At 53.6% G+C, this 22,416-nt stretch overlaps 1 protein-coding gene across 4 annotated transcripts in view; it reads left to right on the top strand.

Annotated features, from left to right (window-relative positions):
* Nucleotides 1-22,416, top strand: part of LOC133353605 (rho GTPase-activating protein 44-like) — an 87,604-nt gene that overhangs the window by 25,333 nt on the left and 39,855 nt on the right. For all 4 annotated transcript variants that reach the window (XM_061569977.1, XM_061569978.1, XM_061569980.1 and 1 more), the window contains exon 2: nucleotides 22,162-22,201. In XM_061569977.1, coding sequence (XP_061425961.1) covers nucleotides 22,162-22,201 — 40 coding nt within the window. The remainder of the gene's footprint in view (nucleotides 1-22,161; nucleotides 22,202-22,416) is intronic.

Here is a 22,416-nt window from a genome sequence, read left to right as displayed (position 1 = left end):
CTTGGCCGACGGTTGTCTCCCTGCAATGTCGACGTCGCCGCAAGGAAATAACCGTCCGGAGATCAGTACGGGACTCGCAGCCCGTTCCTTCACGCAGCCTCCCCCACCTCCCCACCTCTGCTGACCGCTAAACCCGAGCGGCGTTGTGATGCGGGGAATTGGTGGGGCGTGTGGGGCTGGGGACGCCGACGGCCGGGCCGTTATCGTGGCGCGCGCACCCTCGCCGTGACATTGCCGCACCGCCTCTGCCGAATTAACTGCAGGGTACAGCGCAGACGAACTGTCAGTGTGGTTGTAGGGCTCACTTTTTTACCGCTTTCAATTCGATTTTTTAAAATATGTTATTGCTGATTTACCAACTGCTCGGATTTAAAAAAGAAAATGAAATTAGGCTAATTTAATTGGATTTTGAATCGGATTTTGTTATTGTTGTTTGTGCTGGAGTGACCATTTTGGACAATGGTCACTCTCTGTGCCGCTGAACCAGACAAAGGTTCATCCCTGAATTACTCGCTCACGCCATTGCCGCCGGAAGGGCCTCTACTAGAGATACCTCTAGACAGCTGCTGTAGAGGTTATTTTGGTCTACTTTTCCATCCTAACCCTCTGTATATATGTTGAACTTCTTTCGCACCGTACGTAGCCAACTGTGCCAATTGGAGGTGCAGGGGAAAGACAACAAACTAAACGCTAAAAAAGATGTCTTGGAAGAAATGGGAGTACCCACACATTTCACCCCACCACATTCCACCTGGCCTGATGGGCATAGCTGGAGGTGTTTAACATTGTTTCAACTGCCGCGCCGGCAGATAGAACCGGTGACCTCCGCCAAATCGTTACATCACGGCATCTTCCCCATCGTACAGGATAGACATTTTCTCCCGTCGTCATCATTCTCGTCGTATTGTTACCGAATGCATGTGTTGTGCTTGCATCTTTGGCGGTCTTGTTGTAAGTGTGTGTCTGTGTGTATGTGTATGTGAAGAGCTCAGTGGGGAGCGGTATTGTAGTGGGTAGCATGCTGCGCTACAGACCTGGGTACCCAGGTTCGATTCCTGTTCACGGCCAACACCAGTGACGATTATCTCAACCGGTCCTGGTCCTCCCCTAGGTCGACTAAGCCTCAAATGAGTATCTGGTGTGGTGTGTAAACATCTCCACTGGGGAGACAAAGGCGGCCTGGCGTGGTGCTGGCCACCCACCCCCTCTTGTGCCGTGCCGATCTTCATAGGTGCTACTCGCTAACAGCACTTGCCCCAACGGTCTGTTTAGGCTATATGGGGCATCTTTGTATTTGTCTTTGTGAAGAGCTCAACTCTTGCGATTTTTGTTGTTATCGGAGATAGGCAGCGCTATGCCCTCGACACAAATCTCCGTTGAGTGAATGACGGCAGTGACATCTGACTTGGCAGGCTCGGCTCGAGACCTCCTTCACGCCCGGGAGAGTTGAGCGGCGGTCAGCCAAAACAACCCCTAGTTATTTTTTCCCCGATCGGAGCAAGACATTGACTCTCCTCGTCGGTGTTATTATCAAGCACGTAATGCAGTTGCCACGGCAGCAGCGATATATATATTTATTTATTTTAACCAGCATGTATCGCTAATTGGCACCGGTGAGTGACGAGACGGCTCCCGCCCCCTCCCCACCCTCTGCCCCAACACTGGGGCTCGGGCATCGCAAGGTCGTGGGGGGGCATGACCCAAGCTTCCATCATTGCCTTGTAAAATCGTTGCATCGCTTTCCACAACCAACCCTGAAATTGCCGGAATTGTCTTGGAAAACAAAAGCCGTCTGGTCTCCAATCCTGCTGTGTCAGTAATATTAACGCACTCTCTCTCAGGGAGAGCCTGCCAGTGTTCCGTTGCCCGTTTTGGTCATTCTCTGGTCCGGGGATTTCTTGATCACTGTTCTCCGCTGTACGTACTGAGCTGCGCCGGTTGCCTTGCCGATCTGGCCACAGGAAGTGCAAGGTCTCCTCCTTTTCCACTGCAGGATCCAAACCGTGCCGGCCGCCGACGTCACGCGGCGCAACGAATTGGTCGAGATTCTAGGCCAGGGGTCGGCAACCTACGGCTCTGGAGCCACATGCGGCTCTTTACGGGCTGCTTCTTGACGATATGTACGTATGTACAGTATGTATTCAGATGCATTGCGGCTCTTGCAATACTGAATTTTGTACCGAATTGGAAAGAAATGGCTCTTCTTGTTATTTTGGTTGCCGACCCCTGTTCTAGGCGGTGATGCGGCGATGCCCTGCCCTGAGAGACGTCGCACTCAAATGAACGCGCCGTTAGCCCCTCACCCCTGGCCCTGCTTGACCCCAAGCCAAATTCGGATGTCTTGCGAGAACCGCGTGTCATGGTTTAGTTTTTGTGGCGCCACAGTAGTGAGATATTAACCACCTCGCCTGGTATACAGGAGGTCGTGGGTTCGATCCCGACCCTGACGCCTGCTGTATATTTGGAGTTTGCATGTTCTCTCCGTGATGGCGTGGATTTTTATCCAGGTCCTCCGGTTTTCCCTCCACATTTAGAAACGTGCGTTCACAATATTTGGCTGCTATCAATTTCTACACGATAAGCCACTTCATTGGGCTCTCATTTGTGATCGCGAGGTCGCTTCTGAAAAAGAACCATATAGCTCAGTGGGCCTTACCTGGTAAAATACATTTTTGTTTGTTATAGTTACGCTTGGCATGGCAAGGAGCCAGTTCAGAGCGACCCATATCATGAGGCTACCACGGCTGGCTCGGCTTAAATGTGCTTGTGCAAAGGGTCAAGGGGAGTCTCGGGGCAGCCCTCGTCGTGTGGCCAAGGAGCCACGGGGTGAGCCGTCGTCGCGCGAGGGGCGCAGCAGTCCTTTGGGATTTGAAGCTTTCGTGACTGCAAGGATTCATATTCTTAGGTTTTTTTCGGTAAAGTCACGTAGGTAAAAAATTAAAATTAATAAAAGTAAAATAAAAATAAAACTAAAATCACTTAAAATTAATAAAAGTAAAATAAAAATAAAATAAAAATCACTTAAAATTAATAAAAGTAAAATAAAAATAAAATAAAAATCACCTAAGAATATGAGTCATTTGGGAGTTTGGGGACTCGGTGACGCGCATGACGCCGGCGTACTTGGACTCTAAGTGTGGCTGACGGCGAGAGGGGCCGTCCACCTCGGGACCCCAGCCTCCCGCCGCCCTCCCTCGCGTGCACGGCCGCTCGCTTTGCTGCCCGTGCCGATGGCGGCGAGTTAGGAGCGGAAGTGGAAGGTCGGCCGTGCGTGTGGGATGCCGAGTGCTCCCTTGCTTTGGAATGTTCGTCTCGTGAGCGATGTGCTGTTAAGACACGGGGGCAAACCCCTCTGTCCGACACGAATGGTTCAGAGTGAATACCGAAGTGCCTGTGTGTGAACGGGCCACGCACACAGTGACCCCGAGTTCGATTCCCACTCACGGTGAACAACAGTGGTGAATATCTGAACCGGTCCTGGGCCTCCCCCCCACAGGTCAGCTCGGCCTAAAGTGAGTACCTGGTGCTGTGTGCAAAACATTAGAGCTGGGAAGGCAAAGGTGGCTATGCATGGTGTTAAGCCATACCACCCCTTTGTGTGCCACTTTGGCCTTCATAGGTGCTCGCTCACGGAACTCTGCCCAATAGCCTGCGTAGGCTATAGCAGGGATATTCTCATTGTATCAATGTCCTATTTTTCTGTGGTGTTGTGTTACTCAAGTATGCATTTGCATTGTCACTGCTGTGGGAGTGCAGCGTGTATTATTCACTCGGTGTATGGAGCATGCGTGTGAGTGTGAGCGTGCTGGAAGCAGGGGTCTGGCGGTTAGCGCACTGCGCTGAGAACCCGGCGACCCGAGTTCGTTTCCCACTCACGACCAATGAAAGCGACCAATTTATCTTTTTTACCCCTTCTCGGCCTCCACTATAAAAATAACTCATCCTTAAACGAGTACATGTTGTGGTGTGTTTCTGGCCACACCGACCCCTACGTGCGCCACGTCGGCCTTCATAGGCGCTCGCTAACGGAACTTGCCCCAGCACCCTGTGTAGGCTACACGGGGGCATCTTTGTCTTTGTACTGGAACGGGCTGCAGTGCGACTATAACGAGCCTGTGGTCTACAGGACCTGTGCGTTCTCTCTGTGCCTGCTGACCCTGCTGTAGTCCAATGTGCTGTGGCCCCACCTGCCCTCTTTCATGTCCTTTCACCTAAGCCCCCCACCTGCCCTTTTACCTGCCCCCCACTTGGCTCGTCTGATATGTGCGGTTGGCTACGTAGCTAAAGAAGTTCTGCATACGCACGTACATACGAGTAGCCCAACTTGCTTGCCTTTTCAGATACCGCTGCACATACCCCTCCGCATGCCCCTCAAGCTTGTGGTCGTGTACTCCAATTGTGTGACTCGTTCTGGCGTCGGCCTGGCTCGACTAAGCTTTGCAGTACGGTTCAAGACGTGAGCCTGGAGGTCAACTCTCGGACTCCACTGCGGGTTTGGTCACGCCGGGCCGCGGTGAGTGAGAACACAGACTCTTGTACGTGCGTTGAACTTCTTTCTCACCACACGTAAGCCAACCGCTCTAATCGGAGCAACCGTCTAACGTGGTCAGACTGTGGAGTCGCGCAGGAGCGTCAACGCCGTCTCCCCCGGAGCGAGGTTCCCCACGCTCGCCTCCCCCCCCCCCCCCCCACATTGCCGTGTGGGCGCCGGGGGCAGACGGGGGACGTTTGTGTGGCCGGCATTTCCTGTGGCCGTGCGGTTTGAGCGGCGAGCAAAGTTCGGTTAAGCCAGGGTTAACCGGGCGAGGTTAACAGGGCACCGCGAGGGTTAATCCGCGGATGGCTCGTCAAGGAGGGGAAGCTGGGGGGGGGGGGGGGGGTGACGGGGAATTATCTTGTAAAAAACAATGTAATCCACGCCACCATAACAAATGTGAGGAGGATCAACCCTTCTTGTGTGCCAGGCGGTGTTGTCTCCCAGCTCTCGTTGTCACCACTGCCATCCCCCATGGTTGCCGGCGCAGCTGGAGTAAAACGCTCAGCAAGCCTTCCTTCTATCTTCTCAGTCGAGCCGAAAGATGTTTGTGCAACATTTTGACTGGGTTGTCCCCCCCCCCCCCCACATTTTTAAACAAGGTCATCCTTACAGGCCGTGCATCTCGCGTTTCCAGGCGCCCCAGTTGCGGTGCAGCGTTGCCAACTTCTTAAAGCAGATAAGGTCGTCAGACGAACCTAGAAAAGTCACTCGGTGTCGTTCGATAGGCCCGATGAGCGTTATCGAAGATGCACCCCTCCCCCACCCACCTGCAGACAATTTAGCAGGTATTGCACGGAATAAACCTTTATACGCTTCGTACCTGGAAAGATGTCGTGACGAGACAATCCACCAAATGTTAAGCGGAATAAACTGATACGGGACTTACATTTTTGATTTAAAGCTTTTGTGACTGCAGGGATTCATATTCTTGGTTCTTTCGGTAAAGTCACGTAGAAGAGAAATAATAAAATAATATTTATATAAAAAATAAAAAATATATACTGTTTTATATTAATATTATTTTATTATTTTCCTTCTACGTGACTTTCCCGAAAGAACCAAGAATATGATACAGGACTCCTTAAAAATACACACACACCTGGAATCTGGAATACTGTATATGTATCTGCGGAATTTAGCACTTTGGCAAAAAGTCGTTGCTTAGGGAAACCCAAAAAGTTGCTCGAGCTCGTGACAAAGTCTCTAAATTGGCAACACTGCATTTTTCAGGCGATGCCTTGTGAGTGGGGGGGGGTCCAAGTGAGACTGAGTGTGTGTGGGGGGGGGGCTCGCTGCAGCCACGTGGTGGGTGTGGAGGCGGGGGAAGGTGGGGTGGCTGGGAGCGAGCGGTAATGGGGACCAGCTGGAGGCAGAGGAAGTGCAACCACTGTGACTCCGGCCTCATCGCGGCCCTGGCTGTGTGTGGAGTGTGCGGAAGCAGAGTGGATCTGGAGTGTGGAACAGGAGTGTGGATCCGTCCAGAGGTGTAAAACCAGAATCTGGAGTGTGAAACAGGACGGTGTCACCGGATTATGGATCCAAAGTATGGATGTGTAGTGTGGAATGTGGATTCCGGAACTGGAATATGGAACGGAAGCGTGGAGTGTGCACCTCAAGAATTTTGAGCGTGAAGCATGGGGTATGGGATCAGAGCGTGGAGTTTGGATCCGGAGCGTGGAATAAGACGATGCCGTGTGGATGCGAAGTGCGTAGTATTTATCCTGGAGTGTGGCTCTAGGAGTGTGCACCCCAAGTATAGAACCAAACCGTTAAGTGTGGATCCAGAGTGTGAAACCGGATTCTTTGGCATGGATCTGGAGTGAAGAAGCCTGCTCCGCTCCTTAGCTCTGTGTTGTGTTCTGTTGTTTAGGTGGTGGCGGTGGGGGGGGGGGAGGCGATTTGGCAATTTGTGCAGCCAGCTCGTGCGGGGGTGAGTTATGAGAGAGAAGGCTGTAGGGGGAGCAGATCCTGGGGTGGGGGGTGACCTGTAGGGGTCAACTTTGGATGTGCGTCGTCCAGTGTGCTCGTGTGGTGGGGAGCGGTTAGCGCTACGCTGCGCTACAAACCCAGCGACCCGAGCTCGATTCCCACTCGGAGCCAACACCAGTGACGATTATCTGAACCAGTCCTCCCCTAGGTCGACTCGGCCTCGAATGAGTACCTGGTGTGGTGTGTTAACATTGTCACTTGGGAGACAAAGGCGGCCGGGCGTGGTGCTGGCCACCCACTCCCCTCGGCCTTCGTACGTACTCGCGAACAGCACTTGCTCCAACATTGTTAAGGCTACACGGGTGATCTTTGTCTTTAGAATGTGAGTGCATGGCCCAAGTTGGGGAATAGGTGTGTGCGGTGTAGGGGGGGAACGTGTGTGTGGTTTGGGAATAATGGGGATTGATGTGATGGGAGGGATGTTTAAGCTGTGGGGTTATTGTTGAAATGTGGGGTGTTACGGCACAGCTTGGGGGGTAGGTGTGGGATGCCTGGCTGGGGGGGGATGGTGTTGCTATGGGGCTGGTTGGGGGCGTGGGTTGTGAGGGTTGTCAGGATGTGTGAGTGGGGCCTGTGGGGTGTGCGGTGTTGGGGTGAGGCGGTTGCGTTTCCGGTGAGCGAGGGAGATGGGGATGGAGGAAGAGGGGAAAATGCGGTTGTGCGTGAAGTGTTTCTGAAAGCAGACACGGGACACACGCACACACACACACACACGCGCGTGCCCACAAACTAATTAGAGATGCCAAATTAAGAGCCGGCCGGCACTGCCGGGCCAATGCCGAGGGGACCGCCGCGCGGCGTTGGCCCGGACGTGTGGAGCGCCACGGCCGGCGCGGCGACACAAGGGCGGCATTGTGGCAGTGCCGGGTGCGGCACGGGGGCCGGCCCCCTCCCCCTGGGGCAGCCGATCCACCGCCTGGCTCTCAGGAACGACGCCCTGCACGCCGATGCCCCCCCCCCCTCCCACCTCCTCTCGTTCTCTCATGAACGTTGTCATTCTCCGCGGCGCAAAACTATCGGAGGCCCTCCTGGCGAGTTAGCCGCGGCGTCTCTCGTGAGCCCGTCGGGAGGGCTCGTCGCCGGCCTGTGCGGTCGCGCCACTCCATGACTTCCCGCGGGGTCCGGTTGTCGCCCGGTATTTTGCTGCCGCTGCCACCGCCGCCTGCCTCTGCACGGGAAGCGGTGACGCAGAGAGACAAAAATTAAACCTTGGCACCGGCGCGCTGGAATGCTTTCGAGCTTGCCCGCCGCATCTCACGATGGCCAGCCCAACTTTAGACAACGCCGCCGATCGGTATGAAACAATGAGCCGAGAGGCCATCTGTTTTTTTTTTTCCCCGGTAGCAAAGGGCGAGTCCGCTCGAGGCTGGTTGCCACCGGTGTTGTTTCCACGGCCATGGGAACAGTGCCGGCTCCGTGCTGCCACCGAAGAATCTGTAAACAAATGATCATGTTTTTTGTAAATGATCAGACTTGAAAGTGGGATGCAGAGTCTGGCCAAAGTATTTTTTGTGTTTAGTTTGTCGTCCTTCCCCCGCACCTCCGATTAGCACGGTTGGCTACGTACGATGCGAAACAAGTTCAACATACATACACACGCACGTACAAGAGGCTGTGTTCTCACTCACCACAGCCCGACTTGACCGAACCCACGGTGGAGTCCCAGAGCTGGCTCCCAGGTTCACGTGTTGACTCGCGCTCCAAGCTTAGAGCCAGGCCGACGCCAGGACGAGTACAATGTGAATGTATCTAGCGTCTAAATGGGACCACATCTGAGGATGCTGTATGGAAACAATGGACAGACTACTTAATAGAGAGAGAGAGGCAGGGGAGGTGTTGAGACTGGACTTTAGTTGACAGCACGGATGGCCAGAGGCAGGGAGTTCCGGACTGTGGGCAGCAGAGGAGAATGAGTGACCTTCCCCTGAGTGAAGGTTTGACTGGGGTCTTTGACATAAAGCCTTGGCTTCTGGAGCAGAGAATGCATGGGGGAGGAGGGGGGGGGGTAGAGAGGTGAGAGAGAGGAGGGTGCGTGGAGAGGGGGAAAGAGTGAGATGAGAGGGGAGAGGTAGGAGAGTGCGTGAAGGGGAGTAGAGTGAGATGAGAGGGGTCAATGGAGACGCGTGATACACGCTCCGTGATGTCACTCGCTGGGTTCAACTTCCTGGCTGTGTTTTTGTTTGAAGCACATGGTGGAAAATTACAAAAACAATTGATTTGAACTGATTCGAGAGATTAAAACGAAGCTCAACTCCTGTAATCTCTCCCATGCCTACATTAAACTTGCTTAATCCGAATTAATCTAATCTTACCCATGCCTTCATGAAAGTTTGTTGAAAAACAACGTTTGAAAGATAACATTAAACTAATTAAGCCCTGCGTTGGCACGAACAGGGAAAATAAAATAAAAACACTCACCAACTTTTTTCTTCTTATTTCATCGTTTTCCAAACCTCGGCGCTGGTCACGAAGAGTCTTGAAGGGAAGACGACAATAGAGCTGAGGGGGCCTCGTTGCTCAATTGTGGGAGCACAGTCCCTGGGCGCCTGGACCGTGATGGGACCATAACTGGGCTATACCTGAGCCAACACAGCCCGGTTCTGCGAGTGGTCATGGAAAAGTGGCCCATGGAAATCCCCGTGTCTGGGCCATTCCTGGACCAGCTCAGCCTGGAGGTGACCAATCACAGCACAGTACGGTTAGGGTGGCCCAAAAGTCAGAACACAGAAGATGATTATATTTATTTCATGTATGTACATAGGTATGTTGAACTTCTTTTCGCACCGTACTTCTATGTGATTTTAACATAACACATAGGGTTATTAAATTTACGTGAACAAATGCCGGGTGGAGAAAGTTCATGAATTGTCTGACTTTTTTAAAGATTATAGATGTCATCTTTGAACAGTCATCAATTGTTTTGCCTCGATTCATTCAGGGTTCTTGGGGCGAGTTTTTTTAAATCGTCATCTGACAAGGAAGGAGAAAAAATAAAAAAATAAAAAATAGATACAAAGTTAACTATCAGAATAAACTATTCAAATGACTTTGTGTGTCCTGACTTTGGGCCACCCTCTACAGTGTCTAGGCCTATGACCCAAATCATCCGGAATATTCCCGATGCCATCTGACCTAGGAAGCTAAGCAGGTTTGATCCTGGAGAGCGCTGCACAGGAGAGAGCAGTAAAGCAACAATCCATCGTCCTGCTCACCCTCCCCCCCCCACTCACCATCACCAGCCCACACGGTGAAGTATGGTCAATTAACCCCCGCCAGCCCTCAAGGCGTAGAGAGATCCTCATTAAGTGGTCGATTCGCAATAAGGCCCTACACGTGTAGACGGCGTCCAAATAATGACCCCGTCTCGGGACGCTTGAACAGAGACCCGTGGCAGTCGCCCCTGGGCAGAGGACGGAGGGAAAAGGTCTTGAGCTCACATCGATGCTGCAGCGCACATCGATGCTGCACCACGTGACTGCAGACGCAGTGGCGCCTCTTTACGTTGGCTGTGTTTTGGGCACGGGCCCGGCGTGGTGGTGGTGGTGGTGGATGGAGGACACCCGCCCACGCGTATGTAACGCGTGGGCTTTCGCGACCGGTATTGTTCGTAAATGAAGGCAAAAATTGCCTGATAGAGCCGGTTGCAATTGCCAGCGAAACGTCGGACTCGAATAGTCAATGTTGTGGGTTTACTCTCCAACACACCGGAGTGCTGAAGTGGTAGCTACTTGGCACGTTCTGTTTACGTGACAAACCCTACTAATGGTCTGTGTTGGGCGGTGGTGGGTTCACGGCACATTTACATTTACTCACCCGCCCACGTGGATGCTGCCTGCTCCCAGGGCAGGCAGAAGTCCTCTTCCCACGTGCCGGGGTGGTCGCTCTGCGTCCACGACAACCGCAGTTTGCGACGCAGAGGTCACGCGGGATCGGTAACCTCTTCGCCCTGGCTACCCGGGACGCTGGTCGAGATGGATCAAAGAGTCTGTCGGTGGCAGCGATGATGAGCAGCCATGCCTCGAAACTACACCGGCAACATTCGTCGTCAACTCTGCCTCACGGCCAGAAAATGGAGTGGCACGCTGACGTTTCTGGACAATTGATTCCTCCTATTTTCAGAGCAAAGAGAGCCTTGATCTGCGAATGGGATTTTTTCTGGCCTTGGGGATGGGCCCTGAGGGAGGAGCTCCTCTCTCAGCTCTGGATAAGGGCCATTGCTTGAAACGACGGTTTACTACTTGGCATACTTCGCATCGTAATACGTCAGTGTTGATGATTAATGCTGCTTTTTTTGTTCCGGGTGTACAAAGGGAAAACTGCCAGTGGCCCTTCCTGGTAAACAGGATGCATTATTGAATCTGGCATAAGTTGCAGAGGATTTTTTTTCCCTTTGCATTGTTGGGTGCACAATTGTAGAAACGGCCTCCTCCCTTAACCCCCCACACCCACCTGCCCCCGCCGTCACCACCACCACCACCGCGGCCGCCACCTCGGCCGCTCCAATCCGTAGCGAAACGGTCAGGAAGTATTTTTCGATTTAAAGCTTTCGTGACTGCAGAGATTCATCTTCTTGGTTCTTTCGGTAAAGTCACGTTGGGTCAGGAATTAGCCATGGCAATGCCTCGCAGCACGCCCGCAGGCCCTTTGCGGCGTGCGAGGTCGCCCGTGTCGAGGTGTGCCCCGGCAACATTTTGTGTCGGTTGACTCTTGTGATAAAAGAAAAAAACCCCATTCAATGATTGGAACGTTTTTTACGAAATGAAAGCGGAGTCCGAAAGAGCAGCGTCCAGGTGCAGGTGGTGTTATCTGGTGACTGCCAGCGTTGGCACGTTTGTGTGCCATCCTGCAATCGTTAGGCCGGTAAGTGCGCACGGACTAATCGAACGTAATCGATTATTCTCGAGAGAATCGATAGCGCACAGTGCGTCCATGCATTTTGGTTACATTCAGGCTAATGTAAAAAAAACTCTGCAAATGAGATGGAACATGCGAGGAACAATCCAACGAGACGAGAGTTGATTTTCCAATCGAATTGCGACCCCCCCCCCCCCTCTACCCCCTGAACCGGGATAGTTCGTCAAACCGCCGCTGTGGGTGGCAGTTTATCGGTGACCAATTCAGAGCACTTTTGTTAATCTACTGCTGGATGAAGGTCTCCCCCACACGCCGCGTGAGTCGTGGTGGCGGTTTGACCGTACTTCTCCGCGGTGGGCAGGCCAGTTGGCGAAAGCGTGACGCTTGGGACCGGTCCAGACAATTGCCGCAAACCGAAACCCGCCGGGTTTGTCGCACGGACGCGCAAAACCACTACACCACCGCTTCACCCTGCCTAGCAATTAGTGACTTGGTGACTTCAGTGGCGTGGCACGCTGGCACACGGCAGGGCCGGCGGCCGGCGGAGCCTGGCACACGTGCGTGCGTGCGTGCGTGAAGTGGCAATGCCCTCGCGAGAGGCTGCGGCTTGAACTCTGTGATCCGACCCGCCCCCCCCCCCCTCCTCCTCCCAAGGGTTTCTTTTGCCGGGTGGCACGGCAAGTAAAAATACTCGCTCTCGGGGTGCACGTAGCTCGGCCACGAATAGACCGCGCGAATAGCGTGATTACACGGGCGCGCCTTCGTTCCTCGTCCCGCTGTCTTCGGAGCTGCGCCAGCTGTCTTCGTCTTCGTGGGAAAACAAATCTCGACAATGGGAGCGAGGAGAGTAGAGCCGTGGGGCCGTTGCGTCCTGGCCAGCCAGTGCCACGGACTTCCATCGGCCGCTTCAGGTCTCTTTGAAACCCCTGCTGGTGGTCGTGTATCATTTGTGGGCCCTCCCTCCATCCCCTTCCCTTCCCCCATCGGATTGGTATATTTTAAGAAAATATGACGACGCTAATCGCTTCGGCCTCATGACCAAATCGCCAAGAATACGGCCGACCTCCGCCCATTGCGGAAGCTAAGCAGGAATGAGCCTGGAGACAGCAAGGTGTTACAGGCTGCTGTGGTGGGCAGCAGAGGGCAGTGAAGCAAGATCCATCTTTATCCGCATCTGTATGCTCCTACCTCTCTGCTGCTCTACGCCTTTAGCAACCCATACTGACCAGCGTGGTGAAGTATGGTTCAAATAAGCCCCAACGACCCGCACGTCACGGGAAGGTTCTCATCCAGTGTCGGATTGACACGGGGGCTGTACACGCGCGAGCGTAAAGAGGCAAAGAGTGACGGTATTGTTTATTGGCAGGTGACACGTGTGTGTCTGCAGCGCCAGTAATCCAAGAGACATGTCATGTTTTAAAAAAAACGGTGGGCATAAGCTCCCCTCCCCCCGGTACAGCGTGACACATCGGCATACCTGAGGAGCTGTTGTAAGAGGTCAAAAGTACAAGTCTTACCTTGGTTGTGACCCGTCTGATTACATCCTAGGAAGCGCAGCAGGTTTGCCACGGTGGCGAGATGTTAACTACATCGCCTGGGGTATACAGGAGGGCGTGGATTCAATCCCGACCCTGACGCCTGCTGCTGTATATTTGGAGTTTGCACGTTCTTCCCGTGGTCGCGTGGATTTGTCTCCGGGTCCTCCGGTTTTTCCATCCCCGTTTTAGAAACGTGCATTTAGAGTGTTTGGCTGCTCTACATTTCCACGTGATAAGGCGCTTGGTTGAGCTGTCATTTGTGACCAGGTCCCTTCTGAAAAACGAACGATATAGCTCAGTGGGCCTTACCTGGTAAAATATAACGAAATTAATAAAAATAGGTTTCGATTTAAAGCTTTCGTGACTGCAGGGATTCATCTTCTTGGTTCTTTTGGTAAAGTTACGTGACTTTACCGAAAGAACCAAGAAGATGAATAAAAATAGGTTTTGAGCCTGGTTAGCACTTTGATGTTTTGATTGCCTTGGAAAACTTCGTGCTTGGGCTGCGAGGTGACGAGGACATGGCAGTTCTGCAGTGGATTTTGAAATCCCTCTGCGCGGAGCGCTCCGTTTAATCCCCTTTCCTAATCTACAAACTCATCGCGCAAGTGCACAATGCACCTGGGATGGATCGGGGCGAGCTTCGTTCGGGCGGCTGTGAATTTTGCCGGGTGGAGAACACTCGGTAAAGTCACGTAGGTAAGAAATAAAATTAAAATTATAAAAAATGTAATTAAAATTAAATCTTGATACAGTAAATCTAGCTGTGACGGTCCCACCTGATGACGGAGAATTGTGTTGCCTCCGAAACGTCGTGATTTATTATTTTACTTTATTTCTATTATTATATGTATTAATTTTATTTTTTACCTACGTGACTTTACCGAAAAAAACCTAAGAGTATGAATCCTTGCAGACACGAAAGCTTCAAACACGGGTGGAGAATGTTCGTGTCGAGTCACCACCGCCACCCCCCCCCCCCCCCCCCCCGTGCTTTGGATTTCTCCGCGCTCTCGGGTTTCCTCCCACCACGCGAAGCCAAACACTCGAACGCTCATTAATGGCATTGGCAAAAAAAAGTCCCTTCTGTGGGGGCTCTCCTAAAAAAAGTCTGGAAGAAAAAAAACTCCGCGAGTCTTTCCCGCACGACTGCAGAGATGAGTGTGGAGACGGGAGCTAGAACGACGCACAATTGACAAGACCCCCCCTGGGTGCTGGTCTAGTGACTCTGTGGTCATTCGAAAGGGACATTAAACACGCCGCCATCGCCGCCGCCGCCGCCGGCTTGCTGAGCCTCGCTACCACAAGGAGCCCTCGGGAGGCCCTTGGACTTTGCGAGCCGCCGGGGCAGCGGACGTCACCAGCGGCAGGGGTCAAGGCCACGGGTACCTCAATGTGGCCAGCGGGGTCCAGCGTGCCATCTCAAGCCGGGGGTACGACGGGGGGGGGGGTGGGGGGGGACCCGACCTCTGGTCTGTCTCCGCTGCTCCTCTCCTCGATGACCCCTGCCACTGACTATTTGTCGAGCGAAGCCAGAACCAAACTGTGACGCGCTGACCTCGCAAGACATGGAAATCCAAATAGGCGGTCGGGGGGGGCGGTGGCCAAACGGGGCTCCCAGGATGGGGGTCAATCGTCATTATCATGGCGTCAGTCGAGAGCCGCTCGTTGTGCTTTGGGTTCTTGCGGCGAAAAAAAACCAAACTGGTGCCTCCCGAGCGGCGCTGAGCTGGTTCGGCACGGCCCCCCCCCCCCCTCCCCGGGCAGCTGCGTTGTGCAAGTGGGGACAAAAAAAGCACGTTTGTGTTTGTGTAGCGGTAGTGTAGCGGTGGTGTAGCGGTTAGCGCACTGCGCTATAAACCCGGCGACCCGGGTTCGATTCCCGCTCACGGCCAACACCAACAGTGACGATTATCTGAACGGTTCCCGGGCCTCCCCTAGGTCGACTCGGCCTCAAAATGAGTACCTGGTGCGGTGCGTAAACATCGCCACCGGGGAGGCAAAGGCGGCCGGGCGTGGTGCTGGCCACCCACCCCCTCGTGTACCGTTTCGGCCTTCATAGGTGCTCGCTAACAGCAGTTGCCCCTACAGTCTGTTAAGGCTATACGGGGGATCTTTGTCTTTGTGTGTGTGTGTGAGCACGCGAGGTCGTGGCCTAGATTTCCACTGAGGGCCGCTGCTCTCGCCGGGCCCCACCCGAGCGAGTGTCCCGCGTGCACGGGGCCTTGGCAGCGGCCGTCACAAATGTGCGTCGCAGTCGAAGTCGTCGTTGTTCATAAAACATTTGGAATATTTCCACCGGCGAAGAGCCATTCCCTGTTCCGCGGTGGCGGTGATGGTGGATGTCCCAAGGCTCTCTCGTAGTCTTGTGCGCCTTCCACATTCTGTGTACGGTGGAGTGGAGCGAGACTCAAAACAAAATTAAATCAGCCGAGCAGCTTCACAGGAGGAGTTCTTTGGACCTAAATATTTGGACGCGGTCTCGTCTGCGCTCACGCACTCGGCCTGGGCAAGCGAGGTGGGGAAGGGTGGGGAAGGGTGAGGAGGGGTGAGTGGGCGGTGTTCTTGTGAGAACAGGAGGCCCCCACGGCACAGGGGAAGAAGTATGGGTCACTCGTTGGATCCAGGAGCAGGGAGCCTCCCTATGCGTGGCACGAGTGGAGGTGGGAAGTGAGGTCATGTGGTTTCGCTCCTCGGTGCTTCGCGTCACTCGCCGTCTCTGTGGAGTCTTAACCCGGTTCGATGTGAAACAAAAAGCCCCACGAATTCATCAACAACATCCTGGCCTTAAAAGACAATAATATATGCAGTATATGTAATGGCCTGTGTTTTTGGCTCAAGCCCTTCCTCATAGGGGCCGTTCATAAATGACGTCACGCACCTAGGGGGGGAGGAGGGTCAGACATTTGTGACGATGTGTGACGATGAGGGGGGGGGTTAAAAATGTGACGTCACATCAAAATGCGCAACTTTAAATAAATATAGACAACACGTTCTACTTAATTAAATCGACTTTTTAATAAATGTTTTCTCCTACAACACAAGAGTGCAGCGGCACATTAAATACGCACTACAATGACAATAGTTTAAAGCGATTTGAAGCATGTTTTATTTTGGGGGGGGGGGCAGAGCTTTGTGACGTCATATTCGAGGGGGGGGATCTAACTTTTTGTGACGCCGTGTGACGATGGGGGGGGTAAAAAATCGTCCAAAATCGCGTGACGTCATTTATGGACGGCCCCTATAGCACGTAAATGATGGATCTAGGAAGAGCATTCGTTGTGTACCATGTGCTATGAAGAAAGGGCCATTGACCGAAATTTTGCCTTGAAAAAAAAATGTGTCTTTTGAGACAACAGTTTTATTGATGGACGCATTTGAGTTTATTTAATTTCTTGGTAACTGTGCACCACTGCCAACGCAGCAGCAGCAGCTTCACCAAATCGTATTCAGCGAATGCTTTTACACGTGACTTTTACACAGTTGGGGCACCAGATACGCAATTTTTTTAAATTATGTAAATATATGAAACGCATGCTTGGTATGCTTCACCAAATGATCCGGTTGAACGTGGATTGTTGACAGACGCCTGTCGAAATAAGAGACGAGCCGGGCGGCAGCCAACGGAGGTGACCACGCCCCAGCTGACGTCCGGATGAGATCGGCTCGCGTGCAGGTGCTGGATTAACGTTGCATGACAACGCAACGTTCATCCTGCACCTGCGCCGCACCGCGTTGGCGAAATGCGGCAGGCCCCGCGCTCGCGTTCGGCACGGTGCGGACCTTTGCGCCGAATGCCTCCTCCGTCTCTCGCCACAAGAAACACGTCATCCCTCTCTGTCTCTGTCGTCACAGTCGACAGTCACGGGCAGCTCTGCATGGAGGCGGGGGGGGGGCCCAAAATGGCAAGCGGGCCAGCAACAGACGGCACTGTCACGTTCGGTGGGGATTCGGAGCGTAAATTCGCCGCGCCGGTCTTCTTTATTGCAAGGCCCGTGGGCCACTGGCGGGCCCCTGGCGGCCTTTAGCGCCGCCCCTGACGGACAATACGCAAATGTGAAAACACCCCCATCGTCGAACGTGTGGCGGCCGTCACGCACTGATGTCTTATCGGCGGAAGTGACCCCCTGAAAATGAACGAAGGACACCGGGCTAGAGGGACGCGGGCCCCACTCTGTAACCCAAGCGGCCCGCGCTGTGGGAAAGCCGTCTCCTCCCCCGCCGCCGCTTGGACGAAAACAATGAGAAATGTTGGCAAAGCATGAAGTGTTTACGTTTCATTACTAGCCCCTTGTAGGGGTAGGAGAGGGGGGGGCACGTCGCTGGGGACGAGGCTGTTGTTTGCTTGGCGTCGTTGTCACATGACGGGCGAGATGAGCCGAGAGCGTGGGCCAAGATGCGCTCTCGAAAGGGGGCAGCAGCCGCTCTGAAGAGGGCCCATGGTCCAAAACGTCGCCCGTTGCAGTGCGTGTGCTATGCCCTGTTGGCGAATGTGTGAGGTGTTATTTGTGCCTGTACCCCGCCACCAGTGCAGTATCATCATTGTTTTTTGACGAAACTACAGAGCGGTGTGTAATGGTACGGCCAGTTTTCAAATCCACTCCTGGATGACGGCTTTCCAATGCCATTTGTGTGTTGGAGGTTATTCCGACCATACTTCACCACGCTGGTCAGTGCTGGTTGGTGAAGTTGGGGCAGGGTGGGTAAGTCTCCAGAACCTCAGTGCAGATATCACTCATTAGTCAAGCCATCGCAGGGAATCAAATCAGGTCACCTGGCCCCAGTGCCGGATTAAGCTAGTGTGGGGCCTGTAGCATATGTTATAAAGGGGCCCTAAGTTAAAAAAACGCACAAATATTAAAACACAAAATGTTTACTTTCATAGTAAGGTAATTGCATCTTTTAATTTACTATACAGCCAGATAATACGACAAATCGCTCACCTTAAACACCCAGTCGTTCATAAAAGTTGAAGGCGGTATAGTACTATAGCAATAGAGCAAGTGCAGAATCACCAAGCCGGAATTGATAGCTTGAAAGCATTTAGCGCGGGGCCCTTGAAAGTGCGTGGCCCGTAGCATGTGTAGCTACTTTTGCCGCTCGTATAATCCGGTACCGCCGGGCTCATAGTGCAATAGGTCAACGGCAGCACCAGCACCCCTCCATGGTCTCGGGGTCACGCATTAGACCATTGATTGGTCATCAGTATCTGCACAGTGCAGTGTATGTGGCGATCCATACGGTGTCCTCTATGACGAGAGTACAATGTGGTGCAACACAACTGGCTGCTGTGCGCACACGTGCCAGCAGAAATCATGCAAATCATCTTGGGCCTCTCCCATGGTGGCTTGCAGCTCGAGTTCATTTCATCTTGGCACGTATTGCACTGTTCTGCTCCAAGTACATAACACGTATGTGTGTTGAACTTCTTTCGCACCGTACGTAGCCAACCGTGCTAATCGGAGGTGCGGGTGAAGGACAACAAACTAAAACCCAAAAGCAGTTCTAAAGAAATGAGTTTTCAATTTAGGTTTAAAAGTGCATCGCTCCAATGGCTTCTTAATATCGGAAGGAAGAGCGTTCAAATTGGCCGTAGAAGTGCTTCTGAAAGCGCGTTGTGGTGACCGTCTTTGTTCGACGGTTAGCCAAAAGCCGCTGTGAGAATAACCGGAGTTTGCGTGATGGTTCATGCTCCTTGACGAGATGTGCGAGGTTTTGTGGTTCATTTGTGGCGAGCACTTTCTGTGTGTATTAGTAATGCTGCGTAGATAAATATTACCCGTCGAATAATTGTCGTAGCATGCATGAAGGGACGCACATTACAACCCCCCGATGTGTTTTCGCGCTACTGCTGCGTGCCGTTCGGCACGACGTCCAACGTTTCGTTGCACGTGCTGGCAGCTGCTTTGGGAACCGTTCAGTTCCTAATTCGGTTCGTGAAGAAGAAGTAGCTCCCGGCACATGCAGGACAACGCCGAGCAATCGTGCCTGAACGTCTCCCCCCCCCCCCCCCTGGCACGTGGAGCGAAACGTCGGACATCGTGCCCGAAGCAACGCGCGGTACGTACGGCCAGTCGCTGCGTGGGACTCGCTTTGACGCGATTCTGTCGGGTGCTGCGATTCGCCTTGCTTAGACGCCACTGCATTGGCTCCCGACCCCGACTGGCAGCCGCGACCTCCCCCGTGAGAGGCCGCGGCCATGTTTTCCGCACCGGTTGCCTCGGGTAGCGCTCACCGTGATACCCAGCAGCGCGCTTCGCTGTGCACTGGCACCGCGTGCTGGTGGCAGCGCCTAGCCCCGCAGCTGACGGACTGGCGCATCAGGACTGGCTTTCCCACGATCCTGCAAAGATATATATAAATATATCTGGGTTTTTCTTTGCACCGTTAGAACATCCAAATAGACGTGAAGGCTTGTAATTGTTTTGGCACTGCTGAATACAAGACCGTAGCGTCTTCCATAAATAATGCAGCCAAGTCGGTTGACCGTGAAATCAATTTTGTTTCGAATTAGCGATTTAGTCTTTCTGTAGCCGCAGGCCTTGAAGCGCGGCCGTAGAGCAGTGCCTGCCTTCGTGACGCGTGAAAGCTTTGAAACGCTTTGGAAACGCGCCGTCAAATAAGCCGGCTCGCACTTCCTGCTAAAAAGGCAGGCGCATCAGTGTGTACCGCGGGGCAAGTCGTGACGAACAGGCCCCGGCTTTAATCTTAAGGTCGTTTACCAAGTAGCCAACCTCACACGCTTCTGAGGCGGCAGAGGGCGGCGCAGCAAAATCGGCTGTTGCTTTGCACTTCGATGCTTCCACATCTGTGCTCGCCCGCACTTCGATAACCCACACCGGCCAGCGTGGCGAAGCATGGTTTAAACAACCCAAATTATTTGCGCAGTCGTGGAGAAGCAGTGGCATTGACAGAGGGCTGTGCGTGCATGGCAGCCCCGGGGACACCTTCAGGCGGTGGCACAAAGCATTAGGGGCTGCGAATAAATCTGTCTGCGGCGTAAACCGCAAGTGACGCAACCTATTTACGAACGGGCTCCTCCGCCATCCACGGAGGAGCCCCGTCACACGGTCGCTTCGCGTCGTTCCATTCGGCCCGCGCGGCCACGAAGCCGACGGCCCTCATCACGTCGCCCCTCGGTCGTTGCGGAAGCCGCCATCGACTGGCCCGCGCGGCGGACAACGGCAGGCTCGCTCAACGGCGCGTCCCCCCGCACGTTGAGCGCTCGCGACCCGGTGCCGTTTCGCCAATTGGCACGCGATCGCACGCGGCGCCTTGCGCCCGTTGTGACGCGAATCTCTTGTCTCGCACAGGCCGTCGTGCGTAACGACCAGGTGGTTGGGACGGGATGTGAGTATCGGAGTCGGAATATTTATTTGTACTGGAGGAATCTGATGAGCTATCAAGCGATTTTTCAGAAATGTCCAGTCGGGGCGGGTCAGAGCGTTACATAAGAGGAAGGGAACCGGGAAATGGCAGAAGAGGAAAACAGTCGAGGTTCAAGTACCCATCGTCCTTCCGCGTTCCAACGCCTCCTCGCAGCTGTGCTCGTGACCAGTCACTCCAGGCCTGGGAATGTTTCATGCAGTTCCTCCCCGAACGTCGATATAGAGAAAACAAACGAAAGTTGCTGCCCAGGAACCGTTGCCCGTTTGTTATTTCTGCACTTGTACGAGCTGCGTGCGATGTTTGTACGTGAGGGTTGTGTGGGTACGTGTGATTGCTATGTGCTGACTGTTTGTGGGTCTGTGAGCTGGTTTGCTGGCTGTGTTGTGGGTCTGTTTACCAGATAGGTTGGGTCTGTATGACTGCTATTTGCTGACCCTGTATTGAATGTGAGCTGTATGCTGGCTGCGTGACCGTCTGTATGCGAGCTGGGTTGCTGACTGTGTGTGTGTCTCTGCCTGTATGCGTGTTCGGCTGTGCGGGTACGTATGATTGCTACGTGCTGACAGTGTGGTTCTGTACGTTAGGTATAGGCAGCCGGGGGCTATGTCAGCTGCGTGCTGACAGCGGATTTATGTTCCTGCACACTTTTCATCAGAGCGTCATCGGAGAGCCTTGGGCCACAATGTTTACCTGGCCTGGCACGAGCACCTCAGGGGGACACCACTCACACTTGGTGGTCGTTGTGTGCGGGTCTGCTAGCGACGGTGTGTTGGTTCTGCATGGGTCTATGCGACAGCTGGTTGCGGTGTCTAGGTGTGCACGAGCTGAGAACTTATGTCACGTGTCGTGCAAGTGTTGTCCGCTGGTTGTGAACACACAAAGACAAAGATTCCCTTGCATGGCCTCGAACAGACTGTTCGGGCAAGTGTCGGCCGTAACCTCTGAAGGCTGGCACAGCACACGAGGGGGTAGGTGGCCAACACTACACCTGGCTGCCTTTGTCTCTCTGTCTTTGCACACCGAACCGGGTACAGGACCAGTTCACATATTTGCTACTGTTATTGATCGTGAGCTGGAATCGAACTTGGGTCACCGGTTGAGTAGCACAGTGAGCTAACCACTCCACCGCCGCTCAACAAACAGAGACACCGACAGACACAGAGAGACAAATGTTGTAGCCACTTGAAGTTGTGACAAATACAAAGATCCCCCGTATAGCCTAAACAGACCGTTGGAGCAAGTGCTGTTAGCGAGCACCTATGAAGCGGCACGGCACAGAAGGGGGTGGGTGGCCAGCACCAATGGTGATGTTTACACACCACACGAGGTACGCATTTCAGGCTTAGTCGACCTAGTGGAGGACCCATGACCGGTTCAGATAATCGTCACTGGTGTTGGCCGCCAGCGTGAATCAAACTCGGGTCGCCGGATTAATAGGGCAGCACGCTCCCCGCTAAACTACCTTACGGCACTGTGTATGTGTGTGTATGTGTGAATACACATACACACACACACACCTGCACCGGACACCAAATCACCCTCCTCTGCGAAGTGATTTTCTGCCTCGCTTGTGTTGCGAATCGGCGGCCGATGAACATGCACGCGGAGAGCTCGCCCCGCACGTGGCCGGGCGCCCACTTGCGCGCCTCCACCGCCGCCGCAAGCGCCTCGCGTTCGGGGAGAGCAGCGTGCTCGGGGAGAGCGAGGGATGCGAATAGCACGCGGTGGGGGGCATTACGTACGTGTCGGGGTGGGGGGCGTGTTGTTTCGTTGCTCGCGCCGGCAGCGACGGCGCGCGCCTAATGATCGCGTTCCGCCCTGTAATCGGTTGGGATTCTGTGCTTTTCTTTGCAGAGCTGAGAAAACTGAAGTCCTCAGCGAGGATCTCTTACAGGTGACTCTCCACCCTCCACAGTCAGTGCTGCTCCAAACCTCTTTCATCCCACGGCACTCACTTTCGAGATGGCTCCATCTTCTTGGCCACACCCAACCAAAAAGCCACTGTGGGTGGATGGGTTTGAGTGGGTGGGTGGGAATGCGTTGCAGCTGACAGAAAATTCACAATCCCATGCCTCGACTTATATTATCGAGAACAAAGACATGGAGTGG

Source organism: Lethenteron reissneri, chromosome 44, assembly GCF_015708825.2.
Source record: "Lethenteron reissneri isolate LAM-NWPU_2019-01 chromosome 44, ASM1570882v1, whole genome shotgun sequence".
In the NCBI taxonomy this organism is placed as follows: domain Eukaryota; kingdom Metazoa; phylum Chordata; class Hyperoartia; order Petromyzontiformes; family Petromyzontidae; genus Lethenteron; species Lethenteron reissneri.
Note: the sequence above shows the minus strand (reverse complement) of the source record. Positions and strands in the feature narration are given on the sequence as shown.